This window comes from Perissodus microlepis, chromosome 14 (genome assembly GCF_051167445.1).
Source record: "Perissodus microlepis isolate ML-2025 ecotype Zambia chromosome 14, ASM5116744v1, whole genome shotgun sequence".
NCBI lineage: Eukaryota > Metazoa > Chordata > Actinopteri > Cichliformes > Cichlidae > Perissodus > Perissodus microlepis.
Genome location: NC_140474.1, coordinates 2,012,470 through 2,039,468, shown reverse-complemented (window position 1 = coordinate 2,039,468; position 26,999 = coordinate 2,012,470). Strand labels below are relative to the sequence as shown.

The 26,999-nt window shown below is 39.5% G+C and overlaps 2 protein-coding genes and 2 long non-coding RNA genes across 4 annotated transcripts; all 4 read left to right on the top strand.

Moving 5' to 3' along the window:
- Positions 1-3,528: 3,528 nt before the first annotated feature.
- LOC146372842 (uncharacterized) lies at positions 3,529-6,143 on the top strand. Its single transcript, XR_014802266.1, has 3 exons — positions 3,529-5,140; positions 5,830-5,920; positions 6,043-6,143. It is a non-coding gene; the product is annotated as an uncharacterized LOC146372842 (long non-coding RNA).
- Position 6,144: 1 nt separating this feature from the next.
- Positions 6,145-8,510, top strand: LOC146372841 (SUN domain-containing protein 3-like). The gene is made up of 7 exons (XM_084951594.1): positions 6,145-6,239; positions 6,342-6,400; positions 6,554-6,689; positions 6,767-6,891; positions 7,005-7,178; positions 7,278-7,367; positions 7,556-8,510. Exons 1-7 carry the CDS (start codon positions 6,221-6,223, stop codon positions 7,664-7,666), a joined length of 714 nt encoding a protein of 237 aa, XP_084807720.1. The 5' UTR covers positions 6,145-6,220; the 3' UTR covers positions 7,667-8,510.
- Positions 8,511-17,384: 8,874 nt separating this feature from the next.
- On the top strand, positions 17,385-19,593 carry LOC146372840 (uncharacterized). Its single transcript, XR_014802267.1, has 3 exons — positions 17,385-18,668; positions 19,358-19,448; positions 19,571-19,593. It is a non-coding gene; the product is annotated as an uncharacterized LOC146372840 (long non-coding RNA).
- A 79-nt stretch (positions 19,594-19,672) lies between these two features.
- Positions 19,673-21,727, top strand: LOC146372839 (SUN domain-containing protein 3-like). Its single transcript, XM_084951595.1, has 7 exons — positions 19,673-19,767; positions 19,870-19,928; positions 20,079-20,214; positions 20,292-20,416; positions 20,530-20,703; positions 20,803-20,892; positions 21,081-21,727. Exons 1-7 carry the CDS (start codon positions 19,749-19,751, stop codon positions 21,189-21,191), a joined length of 714 nt encoding a protein of 237 aa, XP_084807721.1. The 5' UTR covers positions 19,673-19,748; the 3' UTR covers positions 21,192-21,727.
- The last annotated feature ends 5,272 nt before the right edge of the window (positions 21,728-26,999 follow it).

Here is a 26,999-nt window from a genome sequence, read left to right as displayed (position 1 = left end):
GACTGATAGATGGCCCTCAAGGACAGGTAGACCACAAAAAAATAACCTAATTATAGATTTTTTGATAAATAACAATTTAGCAGATATTTGGAGAGTAAGAAATCCAGGAATTAAGAGGTTTTCCTGGTTTAAACCAAATGGAGCTTGTAAATCTAGAATAGACTATTGGCTAGGAAGTGACATCATTCTTAACCACACTGTAAAAGTTGTGATGTCAAATGCACCTCTTTCTGATCATTGCTTTATTGAACTGTGCTTAGAATCGGGAATTAGACAATCAAATAAAAGAACTTATTGGAAGTTCAATGCCAAACTTTTACAAAATGAAGACTACTGCAACATAGTCAAAAAAATTATAAAAGATATTATGGCTGATCATCTAATTGTAGGATATATCAGTAAATGGGAATTCATTAAATTCAAAATGAGAGAATTTAGTATTCAATTCAGTAAAAACATAAGTCAAAAGCAAAGAGAATATGAATGTAAATTATTCCAAGAAATTACTTATTGCTGTAGTAAAGATGATCTAAATACCCAAGAAAGGAGTAAACTTATGGAGTTGCAAACTAAATTAGATCAGCTCTACCTAAATAAAGCAGAAGGAGCTTTTGTGCGTTCACGGGCCAAGTGGATTGAGGAGGGGGAAAGAAATTCCTCATATTTTTTTAATTTAGAAAAGAGCAGACAAAAAAGAAATTTTATATCTTCTCTGTTAATTGATGGCATTGAATGTGACGACCCTAAAATTTTGGAGAATGAAACTTCTACATTCTATTCCAATTTATACTCCTCACAGTTCTCCCAAGCAGATTGTGATGTCTTTTTTGATCAAATAGATAATCTGATCCCTAAAATTGATGAATCATTTAAGGAATTTTGTGAATCTGACTTTAGAATTGAAGAGGTAGATGCATCTGTTAAGAAAATGGCGCTTAATAAATCCCCTGGTCCAGATGGGCTTACAGTTAATTTCTTCCAATTTTTTTGGGAAGACTTAAGGGAAATTTTATTCAAAGCTATACTGGCCAGTATTGAAAAGGGAGAATTGATGTCTAGCATGAAACAAGGATTAATTACATTAATTCCTAAACCAAACAAAGATAAACGACAATTGGATAACTTAAGGCCCATAACTTTATTAAATACAGATTATAAAATTTTCTCTAGCTCAGTTGCAACAAGGCTCAAACAAGGGGTTTCAAGTATAATTAGTGAGACACAATCAGGGTTTTTGAAAGACAGGAACATTCATAATAATATCAGATTGGTTTTAGACTTACTGGACTACAATGATCTAATTGGTGATGACAGTTTTATTCTTTTCTTGGACTTTTATAAAGCTTTCGATTCAGTAGAACATCCTTTTATTTTAGAAACACTAACTCGATTTGGATTTGGGGATAAATTTAGGAAGATAATAGATATACTGTATAATGATATAAATAGCTCTGTGTCATTAGGCTATGGTACTGGTAAAAGATTTAGCGTCAAAAGAGGAATTAGGCAAGGGTGTGGAAGCTCTCCGTTGTTGTTCATAATGGTTGTGGAGATGCTCGCAATTCTAATTAAAAACAGCAGCGTTGCCGGAATTGAGATTATGGATAATTTTTTAATAATTAGTCAACTTGCGGATGACACTACTCTTTTCTTAAAAAATGAACATCAGATTCCCCTGGTAAAACAAATACTCACTACATTCTCAAAAGCTTCAGGCTTAAAGTTAAATTTAAATAAATGTGAATTATTGGCATTAAAGGAGTGTAATTCACAATTACTGTACGATATAAAGGTGAAGAAGGAGGTAAAATATTTGGGCATCACAATTTCAAAAGATCACAAAGTCTTAGAAAAAGCGAATATTTTAGATAATGTTGACAAATGTAAGACAATCTTAAATAAGTGGTTACAAAGAGACATCACAATTTTTGGAAGAATATTATTAACCAAAATGGATAGTTTATCTAGATTTATATATCCAGCTTACTCTTTATCAATATCGAATAAAGTTATTAAAACAATTAATAGCTTGAATTTTAATTTTATTTGGAGGAATAAGTGCCATTATATATCTAAAGATGATTTGGTTAAACCATACATTGAAGGCGGTGGAAACGCAATTGATTTTGATATAATGAATGGTGTTTTGAAACTTAAATGGTTAAAATCCTTCCTAAATAATCCACACTCCATTTGGTTTTTTATACCAAGTAAGGTCTTTAACACACTGGGGGGTATCGACTTTCTCCTAAAGTGTGACTTTGAAATTACTAAGCTACCTGTTAAACTCTCTGAATTCCATAAACAGGTCCTTCTTTATTGGAAAATGTTATTTAAACATAATTTCACTCCACATAATAGCCCAATTTGGAACAATAGATATATACTGATGAACAGGAAATCTATTTTTATTCAAGATTGGTTCTCAAAAGGTGTTTGGGCAATTGCCCATTTTGTAGATGAGGAAGGACATGTTCTAGGACATCAAGATTTTTGCCAAAAGTTTAATATCCAATGTTCTAAAAGTAAATTTAATCGGGTTATAAAATCCATTCCATTGTCACTTAAAAACATAGTTGTAAATGATATAATATATTCTGACATCTCCCCCAAGTTAAGGCAATTATATATAGATGGTATTCGATTTTGTGATGTTAAATGCAATAATAAGTTTCTTAGATCTTCATTAAGGAGTCTTTATTCTCCAAATTTACTTAGACGTAATTACATATTAAAAGATTTCCAAAGGGAAGAAATTGAAAAAATAAGAACTGATTATATCACCTTCCCTATCCCTCCTAAAGGGAAAGAAGTCCAATTTAAAATCTTGAATAAAATTTACCCGACAAATAGACTCCTTAGTGATAGATTCAAAATAGAAACGGGTAATTGTGTATTTTGTGAAACAGAAGAGGAGGATTTGGACCATCTATTCTTTTTGTGCAATTTTATACAAATATTTTGGTTGGATTTTCATACCTGGCTTTATTCCAGTGGGATTCAAATGACCCCATTTACCTTAAATATGATAATGTTTGGAGTGTTTTTGAAAGAAAAGAAAGCTAATTATGGTGTTAATGTGTTATTAATCTTGTGCAAGCATTTTATACATAAATGTCGCTTTTTTAAAACTAAACCAACACTAGCTTACTGGAAAAACGACTTAAACCTGTTGGTTAAATCTTTGACTTTAGTTAAAAAGAAAAAGGCTGCTTTTTTTGTTTCCTTTATGGAAGATTTTGATTTAGTGAGTTAATAATCTGTCAAATTATGTGACCCCATCTTTATATTATTTTTTATTTTTTATTTTCACTATGTATGAAAGTTGCTAATATGTAAGAAATGTCTATTCTCTGAATCTGTAATATATGGTGCATTTTGTTTGTATGTTTATATTACTAATAAAAAAAACAAAAAAAACAAAAAAAAAAACAGCGAAAACTAAATTGTATTTTTGTTACTATTGATGCTGCTGATGAATAAATTTGATTCTAATTGTTTTTTTAAACAATCTGGGTTTATTAAAAAAAAAAATCACCATCCCTCCAGCTTTTTCGTGGCCAAAACTGTCCGTGTGTTATGTTTTTGTTTCTTTGCTACTTTTTCTGCATAAAGTTTTTTCACAAATATAAAATAGTCATTACTTTTTACATTTTTAATCCTCCAAACACCCTTTTCTAGTACAATGCACTTGTTTGAAGACAACCTCAAAACTCACCATTTCATATATCAGCAGTGCTACTGGAAATTATTGTACAGTGGTCCCTCGCTATAACGCGGTTCACCTTTCACGGACTCGCTGTTTCGCTGATTTATTTTTTTTTTAACAGCAAATTGTTTTGTGCGTTCTGATTGCTGTAGACCATTGTCAATCAATCTAGTGCCGTGTCTTCTGCACGGCAGCGGTCCCCAACACCCGGGTCCGTTTGGTACCGGGCCGCGAGAGTTGAGGCTCGGGTGTGAAGTGTATGGTTTTCAGGGTTTTTAATCGTTAAGTCGGGTTCCCTGGGTCTTTTCCCGTGTTGTAGCCGTGCGTCTTATTTTGAAAGAACTATTTACGCGTTACCATAGCGACCGGAGAGCATCAAGAAGCAGAGAGGAGGATGTTACTCTCAATGTTGTTGGTGCATTTCAGGAGGACCCTGCTAATAAAGTTACACAATCACACAGTGAATTCGCGTTTATTGTTATATTTACAAAATACCAGTTGACAGTTGGTTTAAATAATAATAATGGATTGCATTTATATAGCGCTATTCAAGACCCTCAAAGCACTTTACAATTCCACTATTCATTCACTCTCACATTCACACACTGGTGGAGGCAGCTACAGTTGTAGCCACAGCTGCCCTGGGGCAGACTGACAGAGGCGAGGCTGCCATATCGCGCCATCGGCCCCTCTGGCCATCACCAGTACGTGGTAGGTGAAGTGTCTTGCCCAAAGACACAACGACCGAGACTGTCGGAGCCGGGGCTCGAACCGGCAACCTTTGGATCGATTCGGATCGGTCGCTTCCCAGCTCATCCGACCCGGATCCGCATTGGATCCGCTGTTGATTATAAGCTAGAATGATGCCCGCTAATGTTTGGCTCGAGTGTCCTAAAATCACACTTTCCCTCTGAGAAACGGTTTCATTACACTTTAATACCGTATTTAAATGACCGTGGTCTTGCCTCATTCTCATATACGTCACAATTTTCTCACAGCAAAATCAAACAAATTAGTGACAGTGAATATGGAAAAGTTTTCTTCATTCACTGCAACACACCTTTGCACATGGGCTCGTGAGCGCCTGTGTTGTGCTATATGAATGTTGACAATATGATGCGGTGTTTATAAAGGCACTGAGAAGGAAAGGTATTTAATTAAGAGCAAATTTCATTTAAAAAAAAAACAGAACTACACTCACACCTTTGCGCGTGCGCACACGAAGCGCTGCTCTTATGGAACGCGCGTGCGTCATATTCGATTTGTGCGTGTATCCGTTTGTAACGTCCCTGAAAAAGCTGCGGTTTGAAATTTTTCTCCTGCACCTAAGTTTTCTGGTTCAGATGAGTTCAGTGAGAAGTGCTAAACGTCCAAATTTACGGAAAAGCGCACTTACTGATTCAGTTTCTTCAACTTTCGTTTTAAGTGAAGGTAAGTGCTCTTTAGACTAAAAATCAACAAGTACAAAAACAGAGTATGTTTTAGCTTCACATCTTACATTTAATATGTTTCAAATCTGAACATTTTAAAAATGATATCCAGTTGATTATGTCAGAAAAGCACTTTTTAGTGCATTCTACTGTAAAGGTGATTTTACTGCTTACCTGTTAGACGCAGCTTGTCTGATCAAAATTGTTTCCTTTTGTATATTAACTATAAAAACAAAGAGTTTTTAATTCTTAAAACCTTTTGACAGGATTTTGGGCCAAATTCATTTAGTTGCTTTGAGCTTTTCTTTACCGCTGTGGTGATTTCCTCTTTTTCTGAATTTTAAAAACTACATTGTGAACAAACAAACTGACATGTGAAAGAGATTTTTTTGCAAGAAAATGTTGTGATCTGTTGCTATGATATGAATCATAACAATATGAGGCTATGTTTTTGAAGACACTGGGAAAATAAAGTTCTTTATTAAGAGCGGATTTCATAAATGGGTGTGATTCAAATATTATTCTGTTCATTAAAAAGAACAAGCTGGCACCGTGAAGTTTATATATAAGAGAATTTGCACTGATTTGTACAGAGTTGCTTCTGATGGAAACATGCTCAAATCATAGTTAAGTCTGATAAGCTTTGTGTCAGAGACTCACTTAACCCCATGTTTCCCTTTCATTTTACAGCCATGTTGAGAAGAAGCCAAAGACTTCAGTCTAACGGCTATTACGGCAGCCAAGGAGAGCCCTTAATCTCCTACAAGGAGACTTTACACAGGTTAGTGCTGGTCTACATGTTCTTTGTTGTCATCCACTGACATAGATGCATGTGTTGTAATCATAATCCATTTGTTCTTCCATGTACATTTTTTCTTCCATGATTTTGTTTTTTCTGTGCAGAGTTTTCAAAAGGCGACGTCCCCGTCCAGTCCCTGACAATACTGACCGAGACACAGTTGAACACAACACTGTTGACTGTGACACTGTGGACTACAATAACGATGATTTTGTTGACTACAGTAGTGGCAGCAGCAGAGGTCTCTTTAGAGCCATCAAGGCATTGGGACTTTTGGTCCTCATGCTGGCCTTGTGTTTTGGTAAATGATCTCCTTCCACAAACAATTACAGTCTTTCTAGTACTATGTGCTTTTCTTCTGGATTAAGCTTCTCTTCTTATTCTGTTTCTCTTCATCCACCAGGATTGATTTTCAGTATTGGAGGGCTGAAAATGGACTTTTCCACCCCGTTCATGAGTGAGGTATGAAAAACATATGAAGCTCATAATATATTCCCTGAAAATTAATCAGACAATGACAGTTTATTATTATTATTATTTTATATCTATCTATCTATCTATCTATCTATCTATCTATCTATCTATCATAACATGAATGGTTCTTCTCAATTGCAGTACTCACTGAATGGACAAGAACAGGTGGAAAGGCAGCTACAAGAGCTGCAAAGGGAGTTAATAGACTTACGAAAAAGAATTGACTTCCTTCTTCCAGTTGGGGACAGGATGCCCAACTTTGCTCTGGAGGAACTGGGTAAGACATGAAATCGGATCAGAATTTCTTTGTTGTTGTTTTGCGATTCCTTTCTCACCCTGTGTTTTTATCTACAGGAGCAAAGATTGTTAAAGAACAGTCTTCAGCATCCTACCTTTCAGAACAGGCTGGATTGAAGCTGTGGGGGCTTACATTGATACCCGCAAAACCACCCTGTGTAAGCCCAAGAGTCGTTATTCAGGTATAATCTACTTTCACAAAAAAACAAGATACTATCTCACACATCTGCATGATTTAATAGTCAAACACTAGCGGTCCAAACTGAACTCTGTTTTTGTTTCTTTTTCTCTGTAGGGTGGAGCACCCATGGTCCCAGGAGTGTGTTGGAGTTTTGCGGGCTCCCAGGGACATTTAACAATTAAGCTGCCACACAGCATCGCCATCAGCCATGTGACACTGGGTCACATTTCTAAGACTGTGTCACCATCTGGAAAGGTCTCCAGTGCTCCCAGGATGTTTTCAGTGTTTGTAAGTCACAGATTTCCACTGCACCACTGTTCAGCTGTTGCATTTTACATATGTGTATATAGAGAACAACTTTATCTGTATTTATTTCTGTCTTTTCAGGGAAAGAGAGCATTAGACGACAGTGGTGTCCACCTGGGAACATTCGTCTATGATGAAAATGGAGATCCACTCCAAACATTCAGGATACCCGTGAGTCCACTGTGCCATTAGACACATGCACATAGACTTTTCTATCCAGAGTACTTAGAGGTTAGCTCCCCTTGCTATCTGTATATCCTCCCTCATAATAATCACAGTATTCCTAAATTTACCATCCTTTCAAGAGTCAAGAAAACTATTATGCAACTAACCCATCTTGCTTTTGTTTTGTCTCTCAGGACGACAAAGTAGACGTCATCCGCTCCATTACGCTGCATGTGTTGGACAACTGGGGCAATCGTGAGTATTCCTGTCTGTACAAGTTCCGAGTTCATGGAAAGCTGGCATAACTAGCTTCCCATGAACTCCATCTATAAAAGAAAAGAGAGGAAAAATGTGAAAGTGAATCAGACTGCAACACATATTTAAATAATTGTATTTGAAAAAAAATTGTCAATTTAACCCATTTTTTTCTCCAGCGAACGTCCATCCTACCAGGTAAGACATGTCTGATTAAGATGTTTGCAGTCTGATTCACCTCACCCCCAACCAGCCGTGGCAGAGGGCTTGCCCCTCCCTGAGCCTGGCTCTGCCAGAGGTTTCTTCCTGTTAAAAGGGAGTTTTTCCTCTCCACTGTTGCCAAGTGCTTGCTCAGAGGGGATCATCTGATTGTTGGGGTTTTTCTTCTCTTATATTGTAGGGTTTTTACTCTACATATACAGTGCTTAACAAATTTATTACATCACCTGTCATAGAAATAAGAACACCCCAAATTTCTTAAATTCTTACATTAGGTGATGTTCCACTAACTTTGTTAAGCACTGTTATTGTGAATTGGAACTCATTTGGACTGAATTAAATTTCTTGTAAAACATAAAAATTCTCTAAATTGTCTCCACTGGAAATTTAGAGATTTTTAAAACAACAAGAATAAAATTGTAAGAAAATATTTTTCATGTCTTTTGGTATTCTTAATTGTCAGAGTATATTAAACAAGCGTGATAACACTACGGCCAGAGGATTTAAATTTTGAAAAATGAACATTTAAACTCCCAAAAGTAAAGAAAGTAAAGTCCATGTTGCATGTGCTGTGATATGAGAAGCCTTCACTGTGATGCAGGCTTTGAGGTTTAGTGAGGTAACTTCAGGTTTAACCATGTGATTGTAGTTGGGACACCAGATAGACCAGGGGTCGGCAACCTGCGGCTGCATGCGGCTCTTTAGTCCTTTTAGTGCGGCTCCGCGTGGTTTGGGAAAATAAATTTGGTTTTTTTAAGTAATTGGCTGAAGTGTATTTTATTTATGTTAGTTCTTTGTTAACTTGTAGTTCTAAATTGGAAGATTATTGTGATATTGAAATACAAACATAAAATTATATTCTATTATTTTTTGATCGCTCAAAATAAGCGTCACACTCACGGAAGCCGGCGTACCCGCTGAAACGCCGTGCATTTATCGAGACTTTCAACCCCAGGTAGGCCAATTGTGGATCTTCGGATCCACATTATGTCAGCAGCTGTTCTCCACCGTGAACTATGTTAAAACAAACACCGCTCGCGCCTGACAGATGACAGCTTACAGTCCTGCGTAAAGATGAAAGTGACTTCGTACAGCCCCGATTTCCAGATGCTGTGCGCAGAGCTTCAGGAGCAGAAGTCCCATTGTAAACATACCACGGCAGACTCGACGATGTTTCCATGAACACGCTTTTCAGCATCTCTTTATTGACCACTTTTCACACACAGTTGCTGTACAGCCGGCTGTAGCTTTTCAGCTCACAGCCCGACACACACCAACAACAACACAACAGCATAGAGAGCACAGACGTTAAGGCGGCGAGGCGTGATTGCGGGTGCCGCTCAGGTGCGCCCGCCTCCCCTGCAGCGGCGCTGCAGACCACGCCCCGCCGCACACATTAACCAGGTAAAATACATATTTAGGCAGAATTTTGCAAATATCTGTTTTTCAATTTTTAGCAGCATAGAGCTTTTTTTCCAATTATTTTTTAAAAGTCAGGTCAAGGCTCCAAAAGCACAAAGACGATATAAGGGTGGCGGCTCACCACAGGTTTTGTTTGCTGGATCATTTTAGTTCAGCTTTCCTTTTGTTATATTTCTTTAAGAGTTCAAAATGTGTTAATTACATAAATAAAAGAAAAATTTTATTTATGCCATGATAGAGAAATATAGAGAAAATGTAATTTTCTCTATAGCAGTTCATGGATTTCATAAGCAACACACCTCAGTTGTTCACACAAAGCATAAAGGTATAAAAACAATATATAGACTGTTATCTTCATTTTAGATGTCAGAAAGTATTTGCGGCTCCCAGTGTTTTCTTTTGCGTGGAAATCGTGTCCAAATGGCGCTTTGGGTGTTAAAGGTTGCTGACCCCTGAGATGGACCATTAAGCATATTGCATCTTGTTTTTTAACTTCATCAATTTCGCAGATTTCACTGGAAATTTTTATTTAATAACCCCAAATTTGGACTTATTGATAACAGAAACAAGCTTCTACACTCATTTTATTTAGTTCTGTTAATTTCAAAACAAAGCTTCTTTTCCTTTTTCTTGACTAATGGTGTCACCTCCTGTAAGTTGTCATGACTTTTGAGTCATGATATGTATAAATTCTAAATGAGTGAAAGTCAGGGACTGGGCCAGATCGGACGGTCTGAGGCAGCTTTGTTCTGGTCTCCACCTCTGTGTGGAGTTGCTTCCTTGAGCTCATCCACTCACATCTGCAGGTAGTTTGAAATCAAGAGGCTGTGCATTTAGGAGCTGTGGTGCTAGATCTCCAGCAGTTTGTATTTCTGCCATGGTAGTAAATGGGCTCTGTCTCTTGTCTTCATTTCTCTGCGTTTACTCTTTAGTAACTTTTGTATATCATCTTCTCTGTAGAACTACACACCTGCTACTATATAACTCATCTGGAAATCTTACCTCTCCCGTCTCGAGGAATTTCCAGTTATCAGCAGGTTTTTGCCATTCTGCTTGCAGCTACGCCAGGGGTGTCCAACTCCAGGCCTCGAGGGCCGGTGTCCTGCAGGTTTTAGATCTCAACCTGGGTCAACACACCTGAATGAAATGATTAGTTCATTACCAGGCCTCTGGAGAACTTCAAGACATGTTGAGGAGGTCATTTAGCCATTTAAATCAGCTGTGCTGGATCAGGGACACATCTCAAACCTGCAGGACACCGGCCCTCGAGGCCTGGAGTTGGACACTCATGAGCTGCGCCATGCCTCTCCAAAAAGCCCCAAAATCACACACGCTTGGTTTGAAACCCGGCCAGCCCACTGATAACCACCCTCGCCATCATCACCCAGTGCATGCCAAGTAAGGCAAAGCAGAGCAGTTATCCAAGCAGCCATTCTCCATCTTCTCACCTACGAGTACTATCTTATATGATACCTGATATAGCTCATAGCTTCGGCTAAAAACTTTTAAATATTACTATTTCTGGGTCACAAAATACACTTTTAAGTTATTTTCAAGCGAGAAAGTAGCTGTGCAAACTTCAAATATCTGCTCGATTTATTAAGATATCATATATTTCCAAACGTGTTCAGATGGTTTCGGAGACGTCTGTGACCCGCCAGCTCCATAGCAGACAGCGAGGTCAAGGATCACTAAAGCCGGCGAGAACAGCGGACTCCTGGCTCATCGTTTTCAACCCCCCCGCGGTCTTTTCGCTACTCAGGTTAAACAAACCCCAGCAGCTGTCTATTGTATTGAGTGTCCACTAAAATTAAAATAAAAGCGTTCTAACATCTCACTTGCTTGTTTTTATTAAGGCATACATGTACACTATTTTTATTAATAGATATTTCGCTACTGAGGTTAAACATGATATATAAGTAAATTAGATAACTTCTGAATGTTAAGTTTGGTTTATTTCAGTGTTTTATTTGTTCCTGAGTAAATCGGTTTGGCTGTGATTAAAGTTAAGCTTCATAACATGTTACTCACAGTTAAATTAAGAGGGGACGGCAGTAAAAACTCCAGACGTGTGACATCATCAAGTACGCTGGTAATCCAATCCGGTCGTTAAGTGATGACGTGACGAATCCTACTTCCGGGCCTAAAGTAGTCTGTGTTTAATATGGCTTTTGTGTTGTTAACATGTTTAATGTTTTGTATTTTTTTCTATTTAATCTCAAAAAGCTCCTAAAACAGTCAGTGATCACTGCTGACCTCCCTCGGCTTTTATTACCGCTAATCATTTATTTAAGCTCAGTTTTTAAAACCTGAGGATGTAACTGCAGCCCAGCCCATGCAGCAGTATATGAATGACTAACCTCGTATTGTGGATGGATTATCTCAGTTGTTCTCCTGGCTGAAGTTTGGTCCTTTTACAGCATCCTGCCTTGCGATTACATTTGTTCCTGACCACCGAGAACACTCACGTTAACTTTTATCGAGTGGAAAAAAGGTTAACTTGTTTATATTATGCTAACATAGCTGTGTCGCTAGCGGTCACGTAGCACATCATTATATACCAGCTAGCCAAACTTCAGTAACCCTACAAACGTCACTGCTGTTTAGTTTTCTGTCTTCATTTATGTTGGAAGTGATAACAGAGCTGTACGTTTGAATTTGTTTCCAAAACCCCGCAGTCAGGACATGCTATATTGTATTTAGATAGAAGCTAGCGAGCTAACTCCCTGCTAACTTCTAACTCCGTTAAATGTCATAAATTCCGTTTTCATGGATGCCTGGATGTTAAACTCAATTGTTACACCTGGTAGAGCAGAACGCTGATCATTTTATTAAAGATGAAAGACTTTAGACAGTTTTTCAACTCCCAGTAATGCCATAGTGATCGTTTGATATATGGACCTGCAGCGGAGTTTAGGCCCAGACACGGCTAGTGACGTCAGACTTAACGACCGGATTGTACAATTTGCAAGGCCGCGCTCGCGTTCTCGGCAAGTCCGGTCTCGCCGAGAACGCGAGTATGTACTTGCGTACTTAGAATTGAGAAAGGGCCATGCTGCTAGTGATGGGATTTACGGCTCTTTTTAAAGCTCGGCTCACTAAAAGGAGCCGGATTTTTCGGCTCCCAACTAGTGATGTGTGGATCGATCCTGAAATATCGATTCCTCCGATACCAATCATTTATGTTCTAGAATCAATTCTCACATTAAAATATCGATATTTTAGTAATTTAGAGTAAATTTGTAGTTTATCATTAACAGGAACACAGTGGAAAGAAACTATAACATTCGGATTGTCTACATTCAAAGGAACTACTTCCTCTTCCGCCTTTCATAGTCATGTGCGAAATACGGGTGTATAAATGTCTCGCAGCCCCTTGGCGTGCGCACTCACAACAATGGCTGAGTGTAATTGGAGTCATGTGCGGACGTATTTTAACTCCACAAAGAGCTTAGACGTGGTTTGCGATATATGTGGCAAAAAAGTGCTCCAAGACTGAGGTGTTGTGGCCGTACTAGGGAGACATTCAAAAGGGCTGTTTGGGGGGGGGGGGGGGGGGGGGGGGGGGGTGATAAATACATTTTACAGGGTTTATTTATCGGATAAAATACGTTAAATGTCACCGTTATTATTGGCCGGCCCGGAAACAGCGGGGGTTGTCCAAATTCAGAGGCTGCTTCCACCTGAGGACCCGGCCTTTGCGGTCTAAAGAAAGCTGGGTAGTACGTCACGAGCTCCCTCGGTGGACTGAAACTCTGCCGTCTGCTCCTTGCTATCTAAAATATAAGCGGGCACTGACCTAAACTCTCGACCGTCTCACACTTCTGTTTAATCGGTTTTCTGTTTGACGTTTATTCAGCTGTGTGAAAACCCCGGAGGAACCCACCCGAGGGATTAATAAAGTTAAATTTAATTCAATCTAATCTAATAACTTTAATCTCAGCCAAACCGATTTACTCACAAACAAATAAAACACTGAAAAAGCCAAACAATAACATTTTTAAGTTATCAAAGTGACTTATATATCATGTTTAACCCGAGCAGCGAAAGACCGCGGGGGTTTGAAAACGATGTGTCGGTCGGCTCAGATATTTGAAGATTACACAGCTACATACTCACCTGAAAATATGTTAAAAGTTTTTTTGCGACCCAGAAAGAGAAATAAGAGTAATATTAAAACTAAGCAGCTGCAGTAGTAGTAGCCATTGTTGGAAACTGGAATTGGCTGGGCCGCGCTATAAATTCTGTGATATGGTTTTTCAATTTTGTTGTCCGGGTGGAAAATTGGGAAAAATTTGGGAGAATTCGGTGTTCTCCCGGAAAAATCGGGAGGGTTGGCATGTATGGTTGTGTCAACATCACTAACATGGTCAAACACCTCAGAGTAAATCATATCACAGAATATGACGAGCGTATGTTGAGGCGAACTGAAGAGGAGGACAGGGACAGGTGCTGCTGGGGCGAGACAGACGTCTCTCACGGAGTCCTTTAGTGCTGCAGGCAGGCAAGGTGTTCAAATAGCACAACTTCAGTTTTTTGTATTTCTATATGATGAACTCTGCATTATTAAATAATAATAATAAGTAATCTGATGTCCTGTAATCATTATGATGCTATAATTTGAGATACAATAAATAAAATAAGTTTTTGTACAAAGTATCGGTATCGGATCGGTATCGTCGATACCACCCTGAATATTACTTGGTATCGGATCGGAAAGGAAATCAGTGGTATCGCACATCACTACTCCCAACCAGCTCTTCAGGTTGTTTTGTTGCTTTAATTAATTTATTATTAACAACAATATTAAATTATGTACAAAAGGAATTACTAATGTAAAAACAAAACAAAACATGGTTTTATTTATATATGTTTATATATAAATATATACGTGGCCCCTAGAGACAAAGCACGTACAAACTCCAAAACACATTTCTAGCGTTAACTGAACTTGGAAAACAGAGCTACCTAGATCAGCGGTCCCCAACCCCCGGGCCTCGGACCGGTACCGGTCCGTGAGTCGTTTGGTACCGGGCCGCGAGAGTTGAGGCTCAGGTGTGAAATGTATAGTTTTCAGGGTTTTTATCGGTTTTCAGCGTTATTTTGTTATCGTTTTTATCGTTAACTCTGTTTTCCTGGGTCTTTTCACGTGCGTTATGAATAAATCTTCTTTTTTTCGGTACCGGTACTAGTTTTATTTTGTTGTATTTATCCGCGACACATTAAAGGTTGGTCTGTGAAAAATATTGTCGGGCATAAACCGGTCCGTGGCGCAAAAAAGGTTGGAGACCGCTGACCTAGATCACTTAGGCTACGTCCACACGTACACGGGTATTTTTGAAAACTGAGATTTTCCGTTTTCGTTTTAAAAAATAATCCCGTCCACACGTAAACGCAGAAATGAAGGAAAACGCTGCTAGGAACATGCCAAAGCAACAGGTGGCGACATATTCCTAACCGTGTGGAAATGTTGGCCAATCAGAAGTCTAGAAGCCTCGGTGGGAAAAAGTGAACAAGGATGTCATATCAAAACAAGCCCACACCTGCAGTTGTTTCAGTTTTTCACTGGTGTTTCCTGTCAGCTGGTCAACCTCACTCAGGCGACATCCATATCAGCCAACCAAACGACAAGCTCCTCCCTTTGTGCTTCAAATCCCTCCCACTCTGAGACAAGGAGCTGAAAGAGAGAGAAAAGAGTCAATTATAAAGAAGAGAGAAAAGTGAAACCCTCCTCAGAAGGTCTGACTCGCATACCTGCAGCTGACCTGTGATGGACTGCAGTTTGGCGTTCACGTCATCCCTCGCCGATGCCAGCAGCCGAGTCTGCAGGGTGCCCTGGAAGAGCTGAGTTAATGTTCGACTCCTCCTGGTCAGGCTCTCCAGCTGGATGAGCCGAGGTCTCCCCTCTCGCCGCTGCCTCTGAACACAGAAACACAAATTGCATCTGAAGCAGGAGGTGCAGATTTTTTCTGCTATTCTTTTCTAAATCCAGGCTTGAAAACGTGGAGGTATTTGGAAAACTTTTTTGGCCAGCGGACGACTGTTGTCTTGCAGAAAGTCAAATCAAACATATGCGATACACAATCAATTCACAAGAACACATTATAAAAATAAGTCCAGTTCTTGCCTGATTTCAAGTGAATTCTGCATCAAAACAGGGTGACAGAAGTAAAACGAGTGCACAAAGCCTCACTTTGTACAAGCCTGCTATTACAGTTCTACAGTTCTGCTGTACGAATCTTATGGATACACACTAAATGAAACAATAGTGTGCATGACTCCAGATTCTGATCCCTCATCCTAATATGGTCCCAACATAGCAACAGCAATAAAGCAAATGTTGAGGCTTCAAAATACAAAGTCCATAAACCAATGGCTGACATGGGTTTTATCATAAGGGTGATAAATATACAGATTTCAGTCTGTCTTAGAGATTTGATGTTCAGTTACCTGCAGATGCCCTATACGTGCCTGCTCTGTGGTTTTCCACAACGTTTTGCACATCACTATTTAATACAGGAAGTAGGTGAACTAAAACAAGTCATCTTTCTTTGTGAGAGGACCATATTAATGAAACAAACCTCAATGACATCACAGAGATCCCTGAAGATGCTCCTGCTGCTTCTCTTCCTCCTCATCCAAAGCTTCCTTCTCCTTGTCCTCGCCTTCCATCCAATTGTAATATAACCTAATTGTGTTTCCCCCCTCCTCTTCCTCATTTTGTTGGAGCTGTGAACACAATTAATGTGAATCTGGATTAATTTGTGCAAACAAGAAAAATCTACAGCTCTTTGGTCAGAGGTGCTCTTGTGATTTAAGCCGGGTAGAGTAGATTTATGTGTTGATGCTGCCTGCTTCAGCTCTGGCTGCTGAGTGATATTTACACCCTGGCTGGATTACAAACTTTAACCATGTGCTGAACTTTGGCCCAGCGTTGATACCTCTTGTTAGTATAACGACCTCTTCTTAGCTTGTATGTATGATGGTGGATAAATGAAATATACAAAGAAAAATTAACTATATTACAAAAGAACATCTATCTTGGAAACATCAAATGACCGGAGCATAACTTGTCAACTAGTCCGAAAATAAGTTATACAGGAACAGTCAAAGACACACCTTCTCATGTCACATTTCTATTCATTTCTATATCATTAGAGTTATCTAATCTAATTATTCATTCAAAACACTTATGCATAGCTGTATTTTATACAGCTCATACAGAATTCAAAGTACAGGTTCATGTGAGTATTTAATGTACGGCTCAGATCTACAGAATTTCTAGAGCAGACACAGAGCTCACGTCACAACAGGCTTCAGGCGCCATTTTACTGACTTTAACAATATGTTAAATTTTAATTTCGGTCTAGCTGACATTAGGTTATGTACGCAGCACGCAATTGAACCACATATTTTAGAAGCCAAAGGTTCAAATTAGCTGGGAGCACCTTCACTTAATTATAACAGTGGTTTTGTTAGGAAAACAGTTTCTGTATACCGGATACTAAATTGCGCTGACGTCAACGGCTAACGTATCTAGCTAATCGCTACTGTTAGCACAACATTGACAACAAGCTACTATCGTCGTGTCCAAATTCATGAGAAGGGTCTGGCTGCAGCCACTGGGGAGCGCCATATTGCGACCTCCACACTAACCGGAAACACGTGACATCCACAGTAACCGGAAACACAACTTCAGTTAAATCGACTTTGACAGCGAAAACTAAATTGTATTTTTGTTACTATTGATGCTGCTGATGAATAAATTTGATTCTAATTGTTTTTTTAAACAATCTGGGTTTATTAAAAAAAAAATCACCATCCCTCCAGCTTTTTCGTGGCCAAAACTGTCCGTGTGTTATGTTTTTGTTTCTTTGCTACTTTTTCTGCATAAAGTTTTTTCACAAATATAAAATAGTCATTACTTTTTACATTTTTAATCCTCCAAACACCCTTTTCTAGTACAATGCACTTGTTTGAAGACAACCTCAAAACTCACCATTTCATATATCAGCAGTGCTACTGGAAATTATTGTACAGTGGTCCCTCGCTATAACGCGGTTCACCTTTCACGGACTCGCTGTTTCGCTGATTTTTTTTTTTTAACAGCAAATTGTTTTGTGCGTTCTGATTGCTGTAGACCATTGTCAATCAATCTAGTGCCGTGTCTTCTGCACGGCAGCGGTCCCCAACACCCGGGCCCGTTTGGTACCGGGCCGCGAGAGTTGAGGCTCGGGTGTGAAGTGTATGGTTTTCAGGGTTTTTAATCGTTAAGTCGGGTTCCCTGGGTCTTTTCCCGTGTTGTAGCCGTGTGTCTTATTTTGAAAGAACTATTTACGCGTTACCATAGCGACCGGAGAGCATCAAGAAGCAGAGAGGAGGATGTTACTCTCAATGTTGTTGGTGCATTTCAGGAGGACCCTGCTAATAAAGTTACACAATCACACAGTGAATTCGCGTTTATTGTTATATTTACAAAATACCAGTTGACAGTTGGTTTAAATAATAATAATGGATTGCATTTATATAGCGCTATTCAAGACCCTCAAAGCACTTTACAATTCCACTATTCATTCACTCTCACATTCACACACTGGTGGAGGCAGCTACAGTTGTAGCCACAGCTGCCCTGGGGCAGACTGACAGAGGCGAGGCTGCCATATCGCGCCATCGGCCCCTCTGGCCATCACCAGTACGTGGTAGGTGAAGTGTCTTGCCCAAAGACACAACGACCGAGACTGTCGGAGCCGGGGCTCGAACCGGCAACCTTTGGATCGATTCGGATCCGTCACTTCCCAGCTCATCCGACCCGGATCCGCATTGGATCCGCTGTTGATTATAAGCTAGAATGATGCCCGCTAATGTTTGGCTCGAGTGTCCTAAAATCACACTTTCCCTCTGAGAAACGGTTTCATTACACTTTAATACCGTATTTAAATGACCGTGGTCTTGCCTCATTCTCATATACGTCACAATTTTCTCACAGCAAAATCAAACAAATTAGTGACAGTGAATATGGAAAAGTTTTCTTCATTCACTGCAACACACCTTTGCACATGGGCTCGTGAGCGCCTGTGTTGTGCTATATGAATGTTGACAATATGATGCGGTGTTTATAAAGGCACTGAGAAGGAAAGGTATTTAATTAAGAGCAAATTTCATTTAAAAAAAACAGAACTACACTCACACCTTTGCGCGTGCGCACACGAAGCGCTGCTCTTATGGAACGCGCGTGCGTCATATTCGATTTGTGCGTGTATCCGTTTGTAACGTCCCTGAAAAAGCTGCGGTTTGAAATTTTTCTCCTGCACCTAAGTTTTCTGGTTCAGATGAGTTCAGTGAGAAGTGCTAAACGTCCAAATTTACGGAAAAGCGCACTTACAGTTTCTTCAACTTTCGTTTTAAGTGAAGGTAAGTGCTCTTTAGACTAAAAATCAACAAGTACAAAAACAGAGTATGTTTTAGCTTCACATCTTACATTTAATATGTTTCAAATCTGAACATTTTAAAAATGATATCCAGTTGATTATGTCAGAAAAGCACTTTTTAGTGCATTCTACTGTAAAGGTGATTTTACTGCTTACCTGTTAGACGCAGCTTGTCTGATCAAAATTGTTTCCTTTTGTATATTAACTATAAAAACAAAGAGTTTTTAATTCTTAAAACCTTTTGACAGGATTTTGGGCCAAATTCATTTAGTTGCTTTGAGCTTTTCTTTACCGCTGTGGTGATTTCCTCTTTTTCTGAATTTTAAAAACTACATTGTGAACAAACAAACTGACATGTGAAAGAGATTTTTTTGCAAGAAAATGTTGTGATCTGTTGCTATGATATGAATCATAACAATATGAGGCTATGTTTTTGAAGACACTGGGAAAATAAAGTTCTTTATTAAGAGCGGATTTCATAAATGGGTGTGATTCAAATATTATTCTGTTCATTAAAAAGAACAAGCTGGCACCGTGAAGTTTATATATAAGAGAATTTGCACTGATTTGTACAGAGTTGCTTCTGATGGAAACATGCTCAAATCATAGTTAAGTCTGATAAGCTTTGTGTCAGAGACTCACTTAACCCCATGTTTCCCTTTCATTTTACAGCCATGTTGAGAAGAAGCCAAAGACTTCAGTCTAACGGCTATTACGGCAGCCAAGGAGAGCCCTTAATCTCCTACAAGGAGACTTTACACAGGTTAGTGCTGGTCTACATGTTCTTTGTTGTCATCCACTGACATAGATGCATGTGTTGTAATCATAATCCATTTGTTCTTCCATGTACATTTTTTCTTCCATGATTTTGTTTTTTCTGTGCAGAGTTTTCAAAAGGCGACGTCCCCGTCCAGTCCCTGACAATACTGACCGAGACACAGTTGAACACAACACTGTTGACTGTGACACTGTGGACTACAATAACGATGATTTTGTTGACTACAGTAGTGGCAGCAGCAGAGGTCTCTTTAGAGCCATCAAGGCATTGGGACTTTTGGTCCTCATGCTGGCCTTGTGTTTTGGTAAATGATCTCCTTCCACAAACAATTACAGTCTTTCTAGTACTATGTGCTTTTCTTCTGGATTAAGCTTCTCTTCTTATTCTGTTTCTCTTCATCCACCAGGATTGATTTTCAGTATTGGAGGGCTGAAAATGGACTTTTCCACCCCGTTCATGAGTGAGGTATGAAAAACATATGAAGCTCATAATATATTCCCTGAAAATTAATCAGACAATGACAGTTTATTATTATTATTTTATATCTATCTATCTATCTATCTATCTATCTATCTATCTATCTATCTTAACATGAATGGTTCTTCTCAATTGCAGTACTCACTGAATGGACAAGAACAGGTGGAAAGGCAGCTACAAGAGCTGCAAAGGGAGTTAATAGACTTACGAAAAAGAATTGACTTCCTTCTTCCAGTTGGGGACAGGATGCCCAACTTTGCTCTGGAGGAACTGGGTAAGACATGAAATCGGATCAGAATTTCTTTGTTGTTGTTTTGCGATTCCTTTCTCACTCTGTGTTTTTATCTACAGGAGCAAAGATTGTTAAAGAACAGTCTTCAGCATCCTACCTTTCAGAACAGGCTGGATTGAAGCTGTGGGGGCTTACATTGATACCCGCAAAACCACCCTGTGTAAGCCCAAGAGTCGTTATTCAGGTATAATCTACTTTCACAAAAAAACAAGATACTATCTCACACATCTGCATGATTTAATAGTCAAACACTAGCGGTCCAAACTGAACTCTGTTTTTGTTTCTTTTTCTCTGTAGGGTGGAGCACCCATGGTCCCAGGAGTGTGTTGGAGTTTTGCGGGCTCCCAGGGACATTTAACAATTAAGCTGCCACACAGCATCGCCATCAGCCATGTGACACTGGGTCACATTTCTAAGACTGTGTCACCATCTGGAAAGGTCTCCAGTGCTCCCAGGATGTTTTCAGTGTTTGTAAGTCACAGATTTCCACTGCACCACTGTTCAGCTGTTGCATTTTACATATGTGTATATAGAGAACAACTTTATCTGTATTTATTTCTGTCTTTTCAGGGAAAGAGAGCATTAGACGACAGTGGTGTCCACCTGGGAACATTCGTCTATGATGAAAATGGAGATCCACTCCAAACATTCAGGATACCCGTGAGTACACTGTGCCATTAGACACATGCACATAGACTTTTCTATCCAGAGTACTTAGAGGTTAGCTCCCCTTGCTATCTGTATATCCTCCCTCATAATAATCACAGTATTCCTAAATTTACCATCCTTTCAAGAGTCAAGAAAACTATTATGCAACTAACCCATCTTGCTTTTGTTTTGTCTCTCAGGACGACAAAGTAGACGTCATCCGCTCCATTACGCTGCATGTGTTGGACAACTGGGGCAATCGTGAGTATTCCTGTCTGTACAAGTTCCGAGTTCATGGAAAGCTGGCATAACTAGCTTCCCATGAACTCCATCTATAAAAGAAAAGAGAGGAAAAATGTGAAAGTGAATCAGACTGCAACACATATTTAAATAATTGTATTTGAAAAAAAATTGTCAATTTAACCCATTTTTTTCTCCAGCGAACGTCCATCCTACCAGGTAAGACATGTCTGATTAAGATGTTTGCAGTCTGATTCACCTCACCCCCAACCAGCCGTGGCAGAGGGCTTGCCCCTCCCTGAGCCTGGCTCTGCCAGAGGTTTCTTCCTGTTAAAAGGGAGTTTTTCCTCTCCACTGTTGCCAAGTGCTTGCTCAGAGGGGATCATCTGATTGTTGGGGTTTTTCTTCTCTTATATTGTAGGGTTTTTACTCTACATATACAGTGCTTAACAAATTTATTACATCACCTGTCATAGAAATAAGAACACCCCAAATTTCTTAAATTCTTACATTAGGTGATGTTCCACTAACTTTGTTAAGCACTGTTATTGTGAATTGGAACTCATTTGGACTGAATTAAATTTCTTGTAAAACATAAAAATTCTCTAAATTGTCTCCACTGGAAATTTAGAGATATTTAAAACAACAAGAATAAAATTGTAAGAAAATATTTTTCATGTCTTTTGGTATTCTTAATTGTCAGAGTATATTAAACAAGCGTGATAACACTAGGGCCAGAGGATTTAAATTTTGAAAAATGAACATTTAAACTCCCAAAAGTAAAGAAAGTAAAGTCCATGTTGCATGTGCTGTGATATGAGAAGCCTTCACTGTGATGCAGGCTTTGAGGTTTAGTGAGGTAACTTCAGGTTTAACCATGTGATTGTAGTTGGGACACCAGATAGACCAGGGGTCGGCAACCTGCGGCTCCGGAGCCGCATGCGGCTCTTTAGTCCTTTTAGTGCGGCTCCGCGTGGTTTGGGAAAATAAATTTGGTTTTTTTAAGTAATTGGCTGAAGTGTATTTTATTTATGTTAGTTCTTTGTTAACTTGTAGTTCTAAATTGGAAGATTATTGTGATATTGAAATACAAACATAAAATTATATTCTATTATTTTTTGATCGCTCAAAATAAGCGTCACACTCACGGAAGCCGGCGTACCCGCTGAAACGCCGTGCATTTATCGAGACTTTCAACCCCAGGTAGGCCAATTGTGGATCTTCGGATCCACATTATGTCAGCAGCTGTTCTCCACCGTGAACTATGTTAAAACAAACACCGCTCGCGCCTGACAGATGACAGCTTACAGTCCTGCGTAAAGATGAAAGTGACTTCGTACAGCCCCGATTTCCAGATGCTGTGCGCAGAGCTTCAGGAGCAGAAGTCCCATTGTAAACATACCACGGCAGACTCGACGATGTTTCCATGAACACGCTTTTCAGCATCTCTTTATTGACCACTTTTCACACACAGTTGCTGTACAGCCGGCTGTAGCTTTTCAGCTCACAGCCCGACACACACCAACAACAACACAACAGCATAGAGAGCACAGACGTTAAGGCGGCGAGGCGTGATTGCGGGTGCCGCTCAGGTGCGCCCGCCTCCCCTGCAGCGGCGCTGCAGACCACGCCCCGCCGCACACATTAACCAGGTAAAATACATATTTAGGCAGAATTTTGCAAATATCTGTTTTTCAATTTTTAGCAGCATAGAGCTTTTTTTCCAATTATTTTTTAAAAGTCAGGTCAAGGCTCCAAAAGCACAAAGACGATATAAGGGTGGCGGCTCACCACAGGTTTTGTTTGCTGGATCATTTTAGTTCAGCTTTCCTTTTGTTATATTTCTTTAAGAGTTCAAAATGTGTTAATTACATAAATAAAAGAAAAATTTTATTTATGCCATGATAGAGAAATATAGAGAAAATGTAATTTTCTCTATAGCAGTTCATGGATTTCATAAGCAACACACCTCAGTTGTTCACACAAAGCATAAAGGTATAAAAACAATATATAGACTGTTATCTTCATTTTAGATGTCAGAAAGTATTTGCGGCTCCCAGTGTTTTCTTTTGCGTGGAAATCGTGTCCAAATGGCGCTTTGGGTGTTAAAGGTTGCTGACCCCTGAGATAGACCATTAAGCATATTGCATCTTGTTTTTTAACTTCATCAATTTCGCAGATTTCACTGGAAATTTTTATTTAATAACCCCAAATTTGGACTTATTGATAACAGAAACAAGCTTCTACACTCATTTTATTTAGTTCTGTTAATTTCAAAACAAAGCTTCTTTTCCTTTTTCTTGACTAATGGTGTCACCTCCTGTAAGTTGTCATGACTTTTGAGTCATGATATGTATAAATTCCAAATGAGTGAAAGTCAGGGACTGGGCCAGATCGGACGGTCTGAGGCAGCTTTGTTCTGGTCTCCACCTCTGTGTGGAGTTGCTTCCTTGAGCTCATCCACTCACATCTGCAGGTAGTTTGAAATCAAGAGGCTGTGCATTTAGGAGCTGTGGTGCTAGATCTCCAGCAGTTTGTATTTCTGCCATGGTAGTAAATGGGCTCTGTCTCTTGTCTTCATTTCTCTGCGTTTACTCTTTAGTAACTTTTGTATATCATCTTCTCTGTAGAACTACACACCTGCTACTATATAACTCATCTGGAAATCTTACCTCTCCCGTCTCGAGGAATTTCCAGTTATCAGCAGGTTTTTGCCATTCTGCTTGCAGCTACGCCAGGGGTGTCCAACTCCAGGCCTCGAGGGCCGGTATCCTGCAGGTTTTAGATCTCACCCTGGGTCAACACACCTGAATGAAATGATTAGTTCATTACCAGGCCTCTGGAGAACTTCAAGACATGTTGAGGAGGTCATTTAGCCATTTAAATCAGCTGTGCTGGATCAGGGACACATCTCAAACCTGCAGGACACCGGCCCTCGAGGCCTGGAGTTGGACACTCATGAGCTGCGCCATGCCTCTCCAAAAAGCCCCAAAATCACACACGCTTGGTTTGAAACCCGGCCAGCCCACTGATAACCACCCTCGCCATCATCACCCAGTGCATGCCAAGTAAGGCAAAGCAGAGCAGTTATCCAAGCAGCCATTCTCCATCTTCTCACCTACGAGTACTATCTTATATGATACCTGATATAGCTCATAGCTTCTGCCCACCCAGCTCCCCCTCTTCCCAGCAGCACTTTGAAAACAAATACTGAAAACACGAATCCCACCATCTGGCTCTGTTTTTGGGGCTCAGTAACAGTCGAATCATGGCACTGAAAATTCTTTTTTAATGGTATCCGTCATGTTCTCTAGGAAGTGGTTGGAGAGCTCAACCTCACAGCTGTGTAAACTTTCATGTGCTCTTCTACTAAAAACACTTAAAGTGCTTTACACAACTTGCCTCATTCACCCAGAAGATCCATTAGAGCTGATTGAGGAGCATCAGGGTGCAGAAGTAAGCTTGAGAGAAGGCGAGAAGGAGAAAAGACACAACCAACATGAGCACAAGGACAAACTAGGGTCACACACAACTTTATACAAGTAAAGACACACATACATGTACAGTAGTACAAAGAATATTATGTAAAGCCGCTCGACAATAGTGGAAAGAATACCAATAAAGTGTATCAATATAAGTACGCGTCTGCAGTTCAGCATCAACAAATGAAGTTAACAGGAGTTCATGTGACTAGTTCACATGACATAGAAATCAGCTTTTAAACAGAGTGCAGTTATGGGTTTCTTCAAATATTAACTAGGTGACAATAAATGTCACCCACAGACCCACCAATTAAACTGTAAACAAGACATGATCAGCGTTAATTGTTCACTGTTTCAAAAGAAAATAAAGTCCCTGTAACAACGTGTCAGTGACACAGATGTTTTTGAAGCTGTTGTTAAAGTTGTTTACACCAACGTTTAAATCTAATACAACAGGAAGGAAGAACAAAAATGGTCACAACTATTACTAACAGTGTGACTCACAGTAGTAATTGCTTCATTCAATCTGCCACATCAGAGCACTCTACCTGAAAAAAGGACAGCAGGTGTGTTTTTGTAACATTTTTTTAAAGAAAAAAACTTAAATGAAATTAAACATGAATTGTTTTTGAAGTTTTTCAAAAAAAAATCCACGTTGTGCGTACTTGCGTTCTCGTGTACTCGTGATACGTCATCAGTCTGAGACCAAGTACTGTTCCAATTCAAAGTACGCATCAAGCCGAGAACGCGAAAAAGTCCCGGATGTGTTCTCGCTCCGCCCGTTTTATCGAGCATGCATCGGTGGTGACTTGTGTGGACCTGGTACAGCTAAATATCCCAGAATGCATTTCGTCCAAAACTCAAACGCGACAATGGCGGACGAGCGGGGCTAAAAACTTTTAAATATTACTATTTCTGGGTCACAAAATACACTTTTAAGTTATTTTCAAGCGAGAAAGTAGCTGTGCAAACTTCAAATATCTGCTCGATTTATTAAGATATCATATATTTCCAAACGTGTTCAGATGTTTTCGGAGACGTCTGTGACCCGCCAGCTCCATAGCAGACAGCGAGGTCAAGGATCACTAAAGCCGGCGAGAACAGCGGACTCCTGGCTCATCGTTTTCAACCCCCCCGCGGTCTTTTCGCTACTCAGGTTAAACAAACCCCAGCAGCTGTCTATTGTATTGAGTGTCCACTAAAATTAAAATAAAAGCGTTCTAACATCTCACTTGCTTGTTTTTATTAAGGCATACATGTACACTATTTTTATTAATAGATATTTCGCTACTGAGGTTAAACATGATATATAAGTAAATTAGATAACTTCTGAATGTTAAGTTTGGTTTATTTCAGTGTTTTATTTGTTCCTGAGTAAATCGGTTTGGCTGTGATTAAAGTTAAGCTTCATAACATGTTACTCACAGTTAAATTAAGAGGGGACGGCAGTAAAAACTCCAGACGTGTGACATCATCAAGTACGCTGGTAATCCAATCCGGTCGTTAAGTGATGACGTGACGAATCCTACTTCCGGGCCTAAAGTAGTCTGTGTTTAATATGGCTTTTGTGTTGTTAACATGTTTAATGTTTTGTATTTTCTTCTATTTAATCTCAAAAAGCTCCTAAAACAGTCAGTGATCACTGCTGACCTCCCTCGGCTTTTATTACCGCTAATCATTTATTTAAGCTCAGTTTTTAAAACCTTAGGATGTAACTACAGCCCAGCCCATGCAGCAGTATATGAATGACTAACCTCGTATTGTGGATGGATTATCTCAGTTGTTCTCCTGGCTGAAGTTTGGTCCTTTTACAGCATCCTGCCATGCGATTGCATTTGTTCCTGACCACCGAGAACACTCACGTTAACTTTTATCGAGTGGAAAAAAGGTTAACTTGTTTATATTATGCTAACATAGCTGTGTCGCTAGCGGTCACGTAGCACATCATTATATACCAGCTAGCCAAACTTCAGTAACCCTACAAACGTCACTGCTGTTTAGTTTTCTGTCTTCATTTATGTTGGAAGTGATAACAGAGCTGTACGTTTGAATTTGTTTCCAAAACCCCGCAGTCAGGACATGCTATATTGTATTTAGATAGAAGCTAGCGAGCTAACTTCCTGCTAACTTCTAACTCCGTTAAATGTCATAAATTCCGTTTTCATGGATGCCTGGATGTTAAACTCAATTGTTACACCTGGTAGAGCAGAACGCTGATCATTTTATTAAAGATGAAAGACTTTAGACAGTTTTTCAACTCTCAGTAATGCCATAGTGATCGTTTGATATATGGACCTGCAGCGGAGTTTAGGCCCAGACACGGCTAGTGACGTCAGACTTAACGACCGGATTGTACAATTTGCAAGGCCGCGCTCGCGTTCTCGGCAAGTCCGGTCT

Coding starts and splice junctions, on each gene's coding strand:
- LOC146372841 (XM_084951594.1), top strand. Junction 6,690..6,766: donor CTTTGCTCTGGAGGAACTGG/GTAAGACATGAA, acceptor TTTTATCTACAG/GAGCAAAGATTGTTAAAGAA. Junction 7,179..7,277: donor CCAGGATGTTTTCAGTGTTT/GTAAGTCACAGA, acceptor CTGTCTTTTCAG/GGAAAGAGAGCATTAGACGA.
- LOC146372839 (XM_084951595.1), top strand. Junction 19,929..20,078: donor CCACCCCGTTCATGAGTGAG/GTATGAAAAACA, acceptor TCTCAATTGCAG/TACTCACTGAATGGACAAGA. Junction 20,215..20,291: donor CTTTGCTCTGGAGGAACTGG/GTAAGACATGAA, acceptor TTTTATCTACAG/GAGCAAAGATTGTTAAAGAA.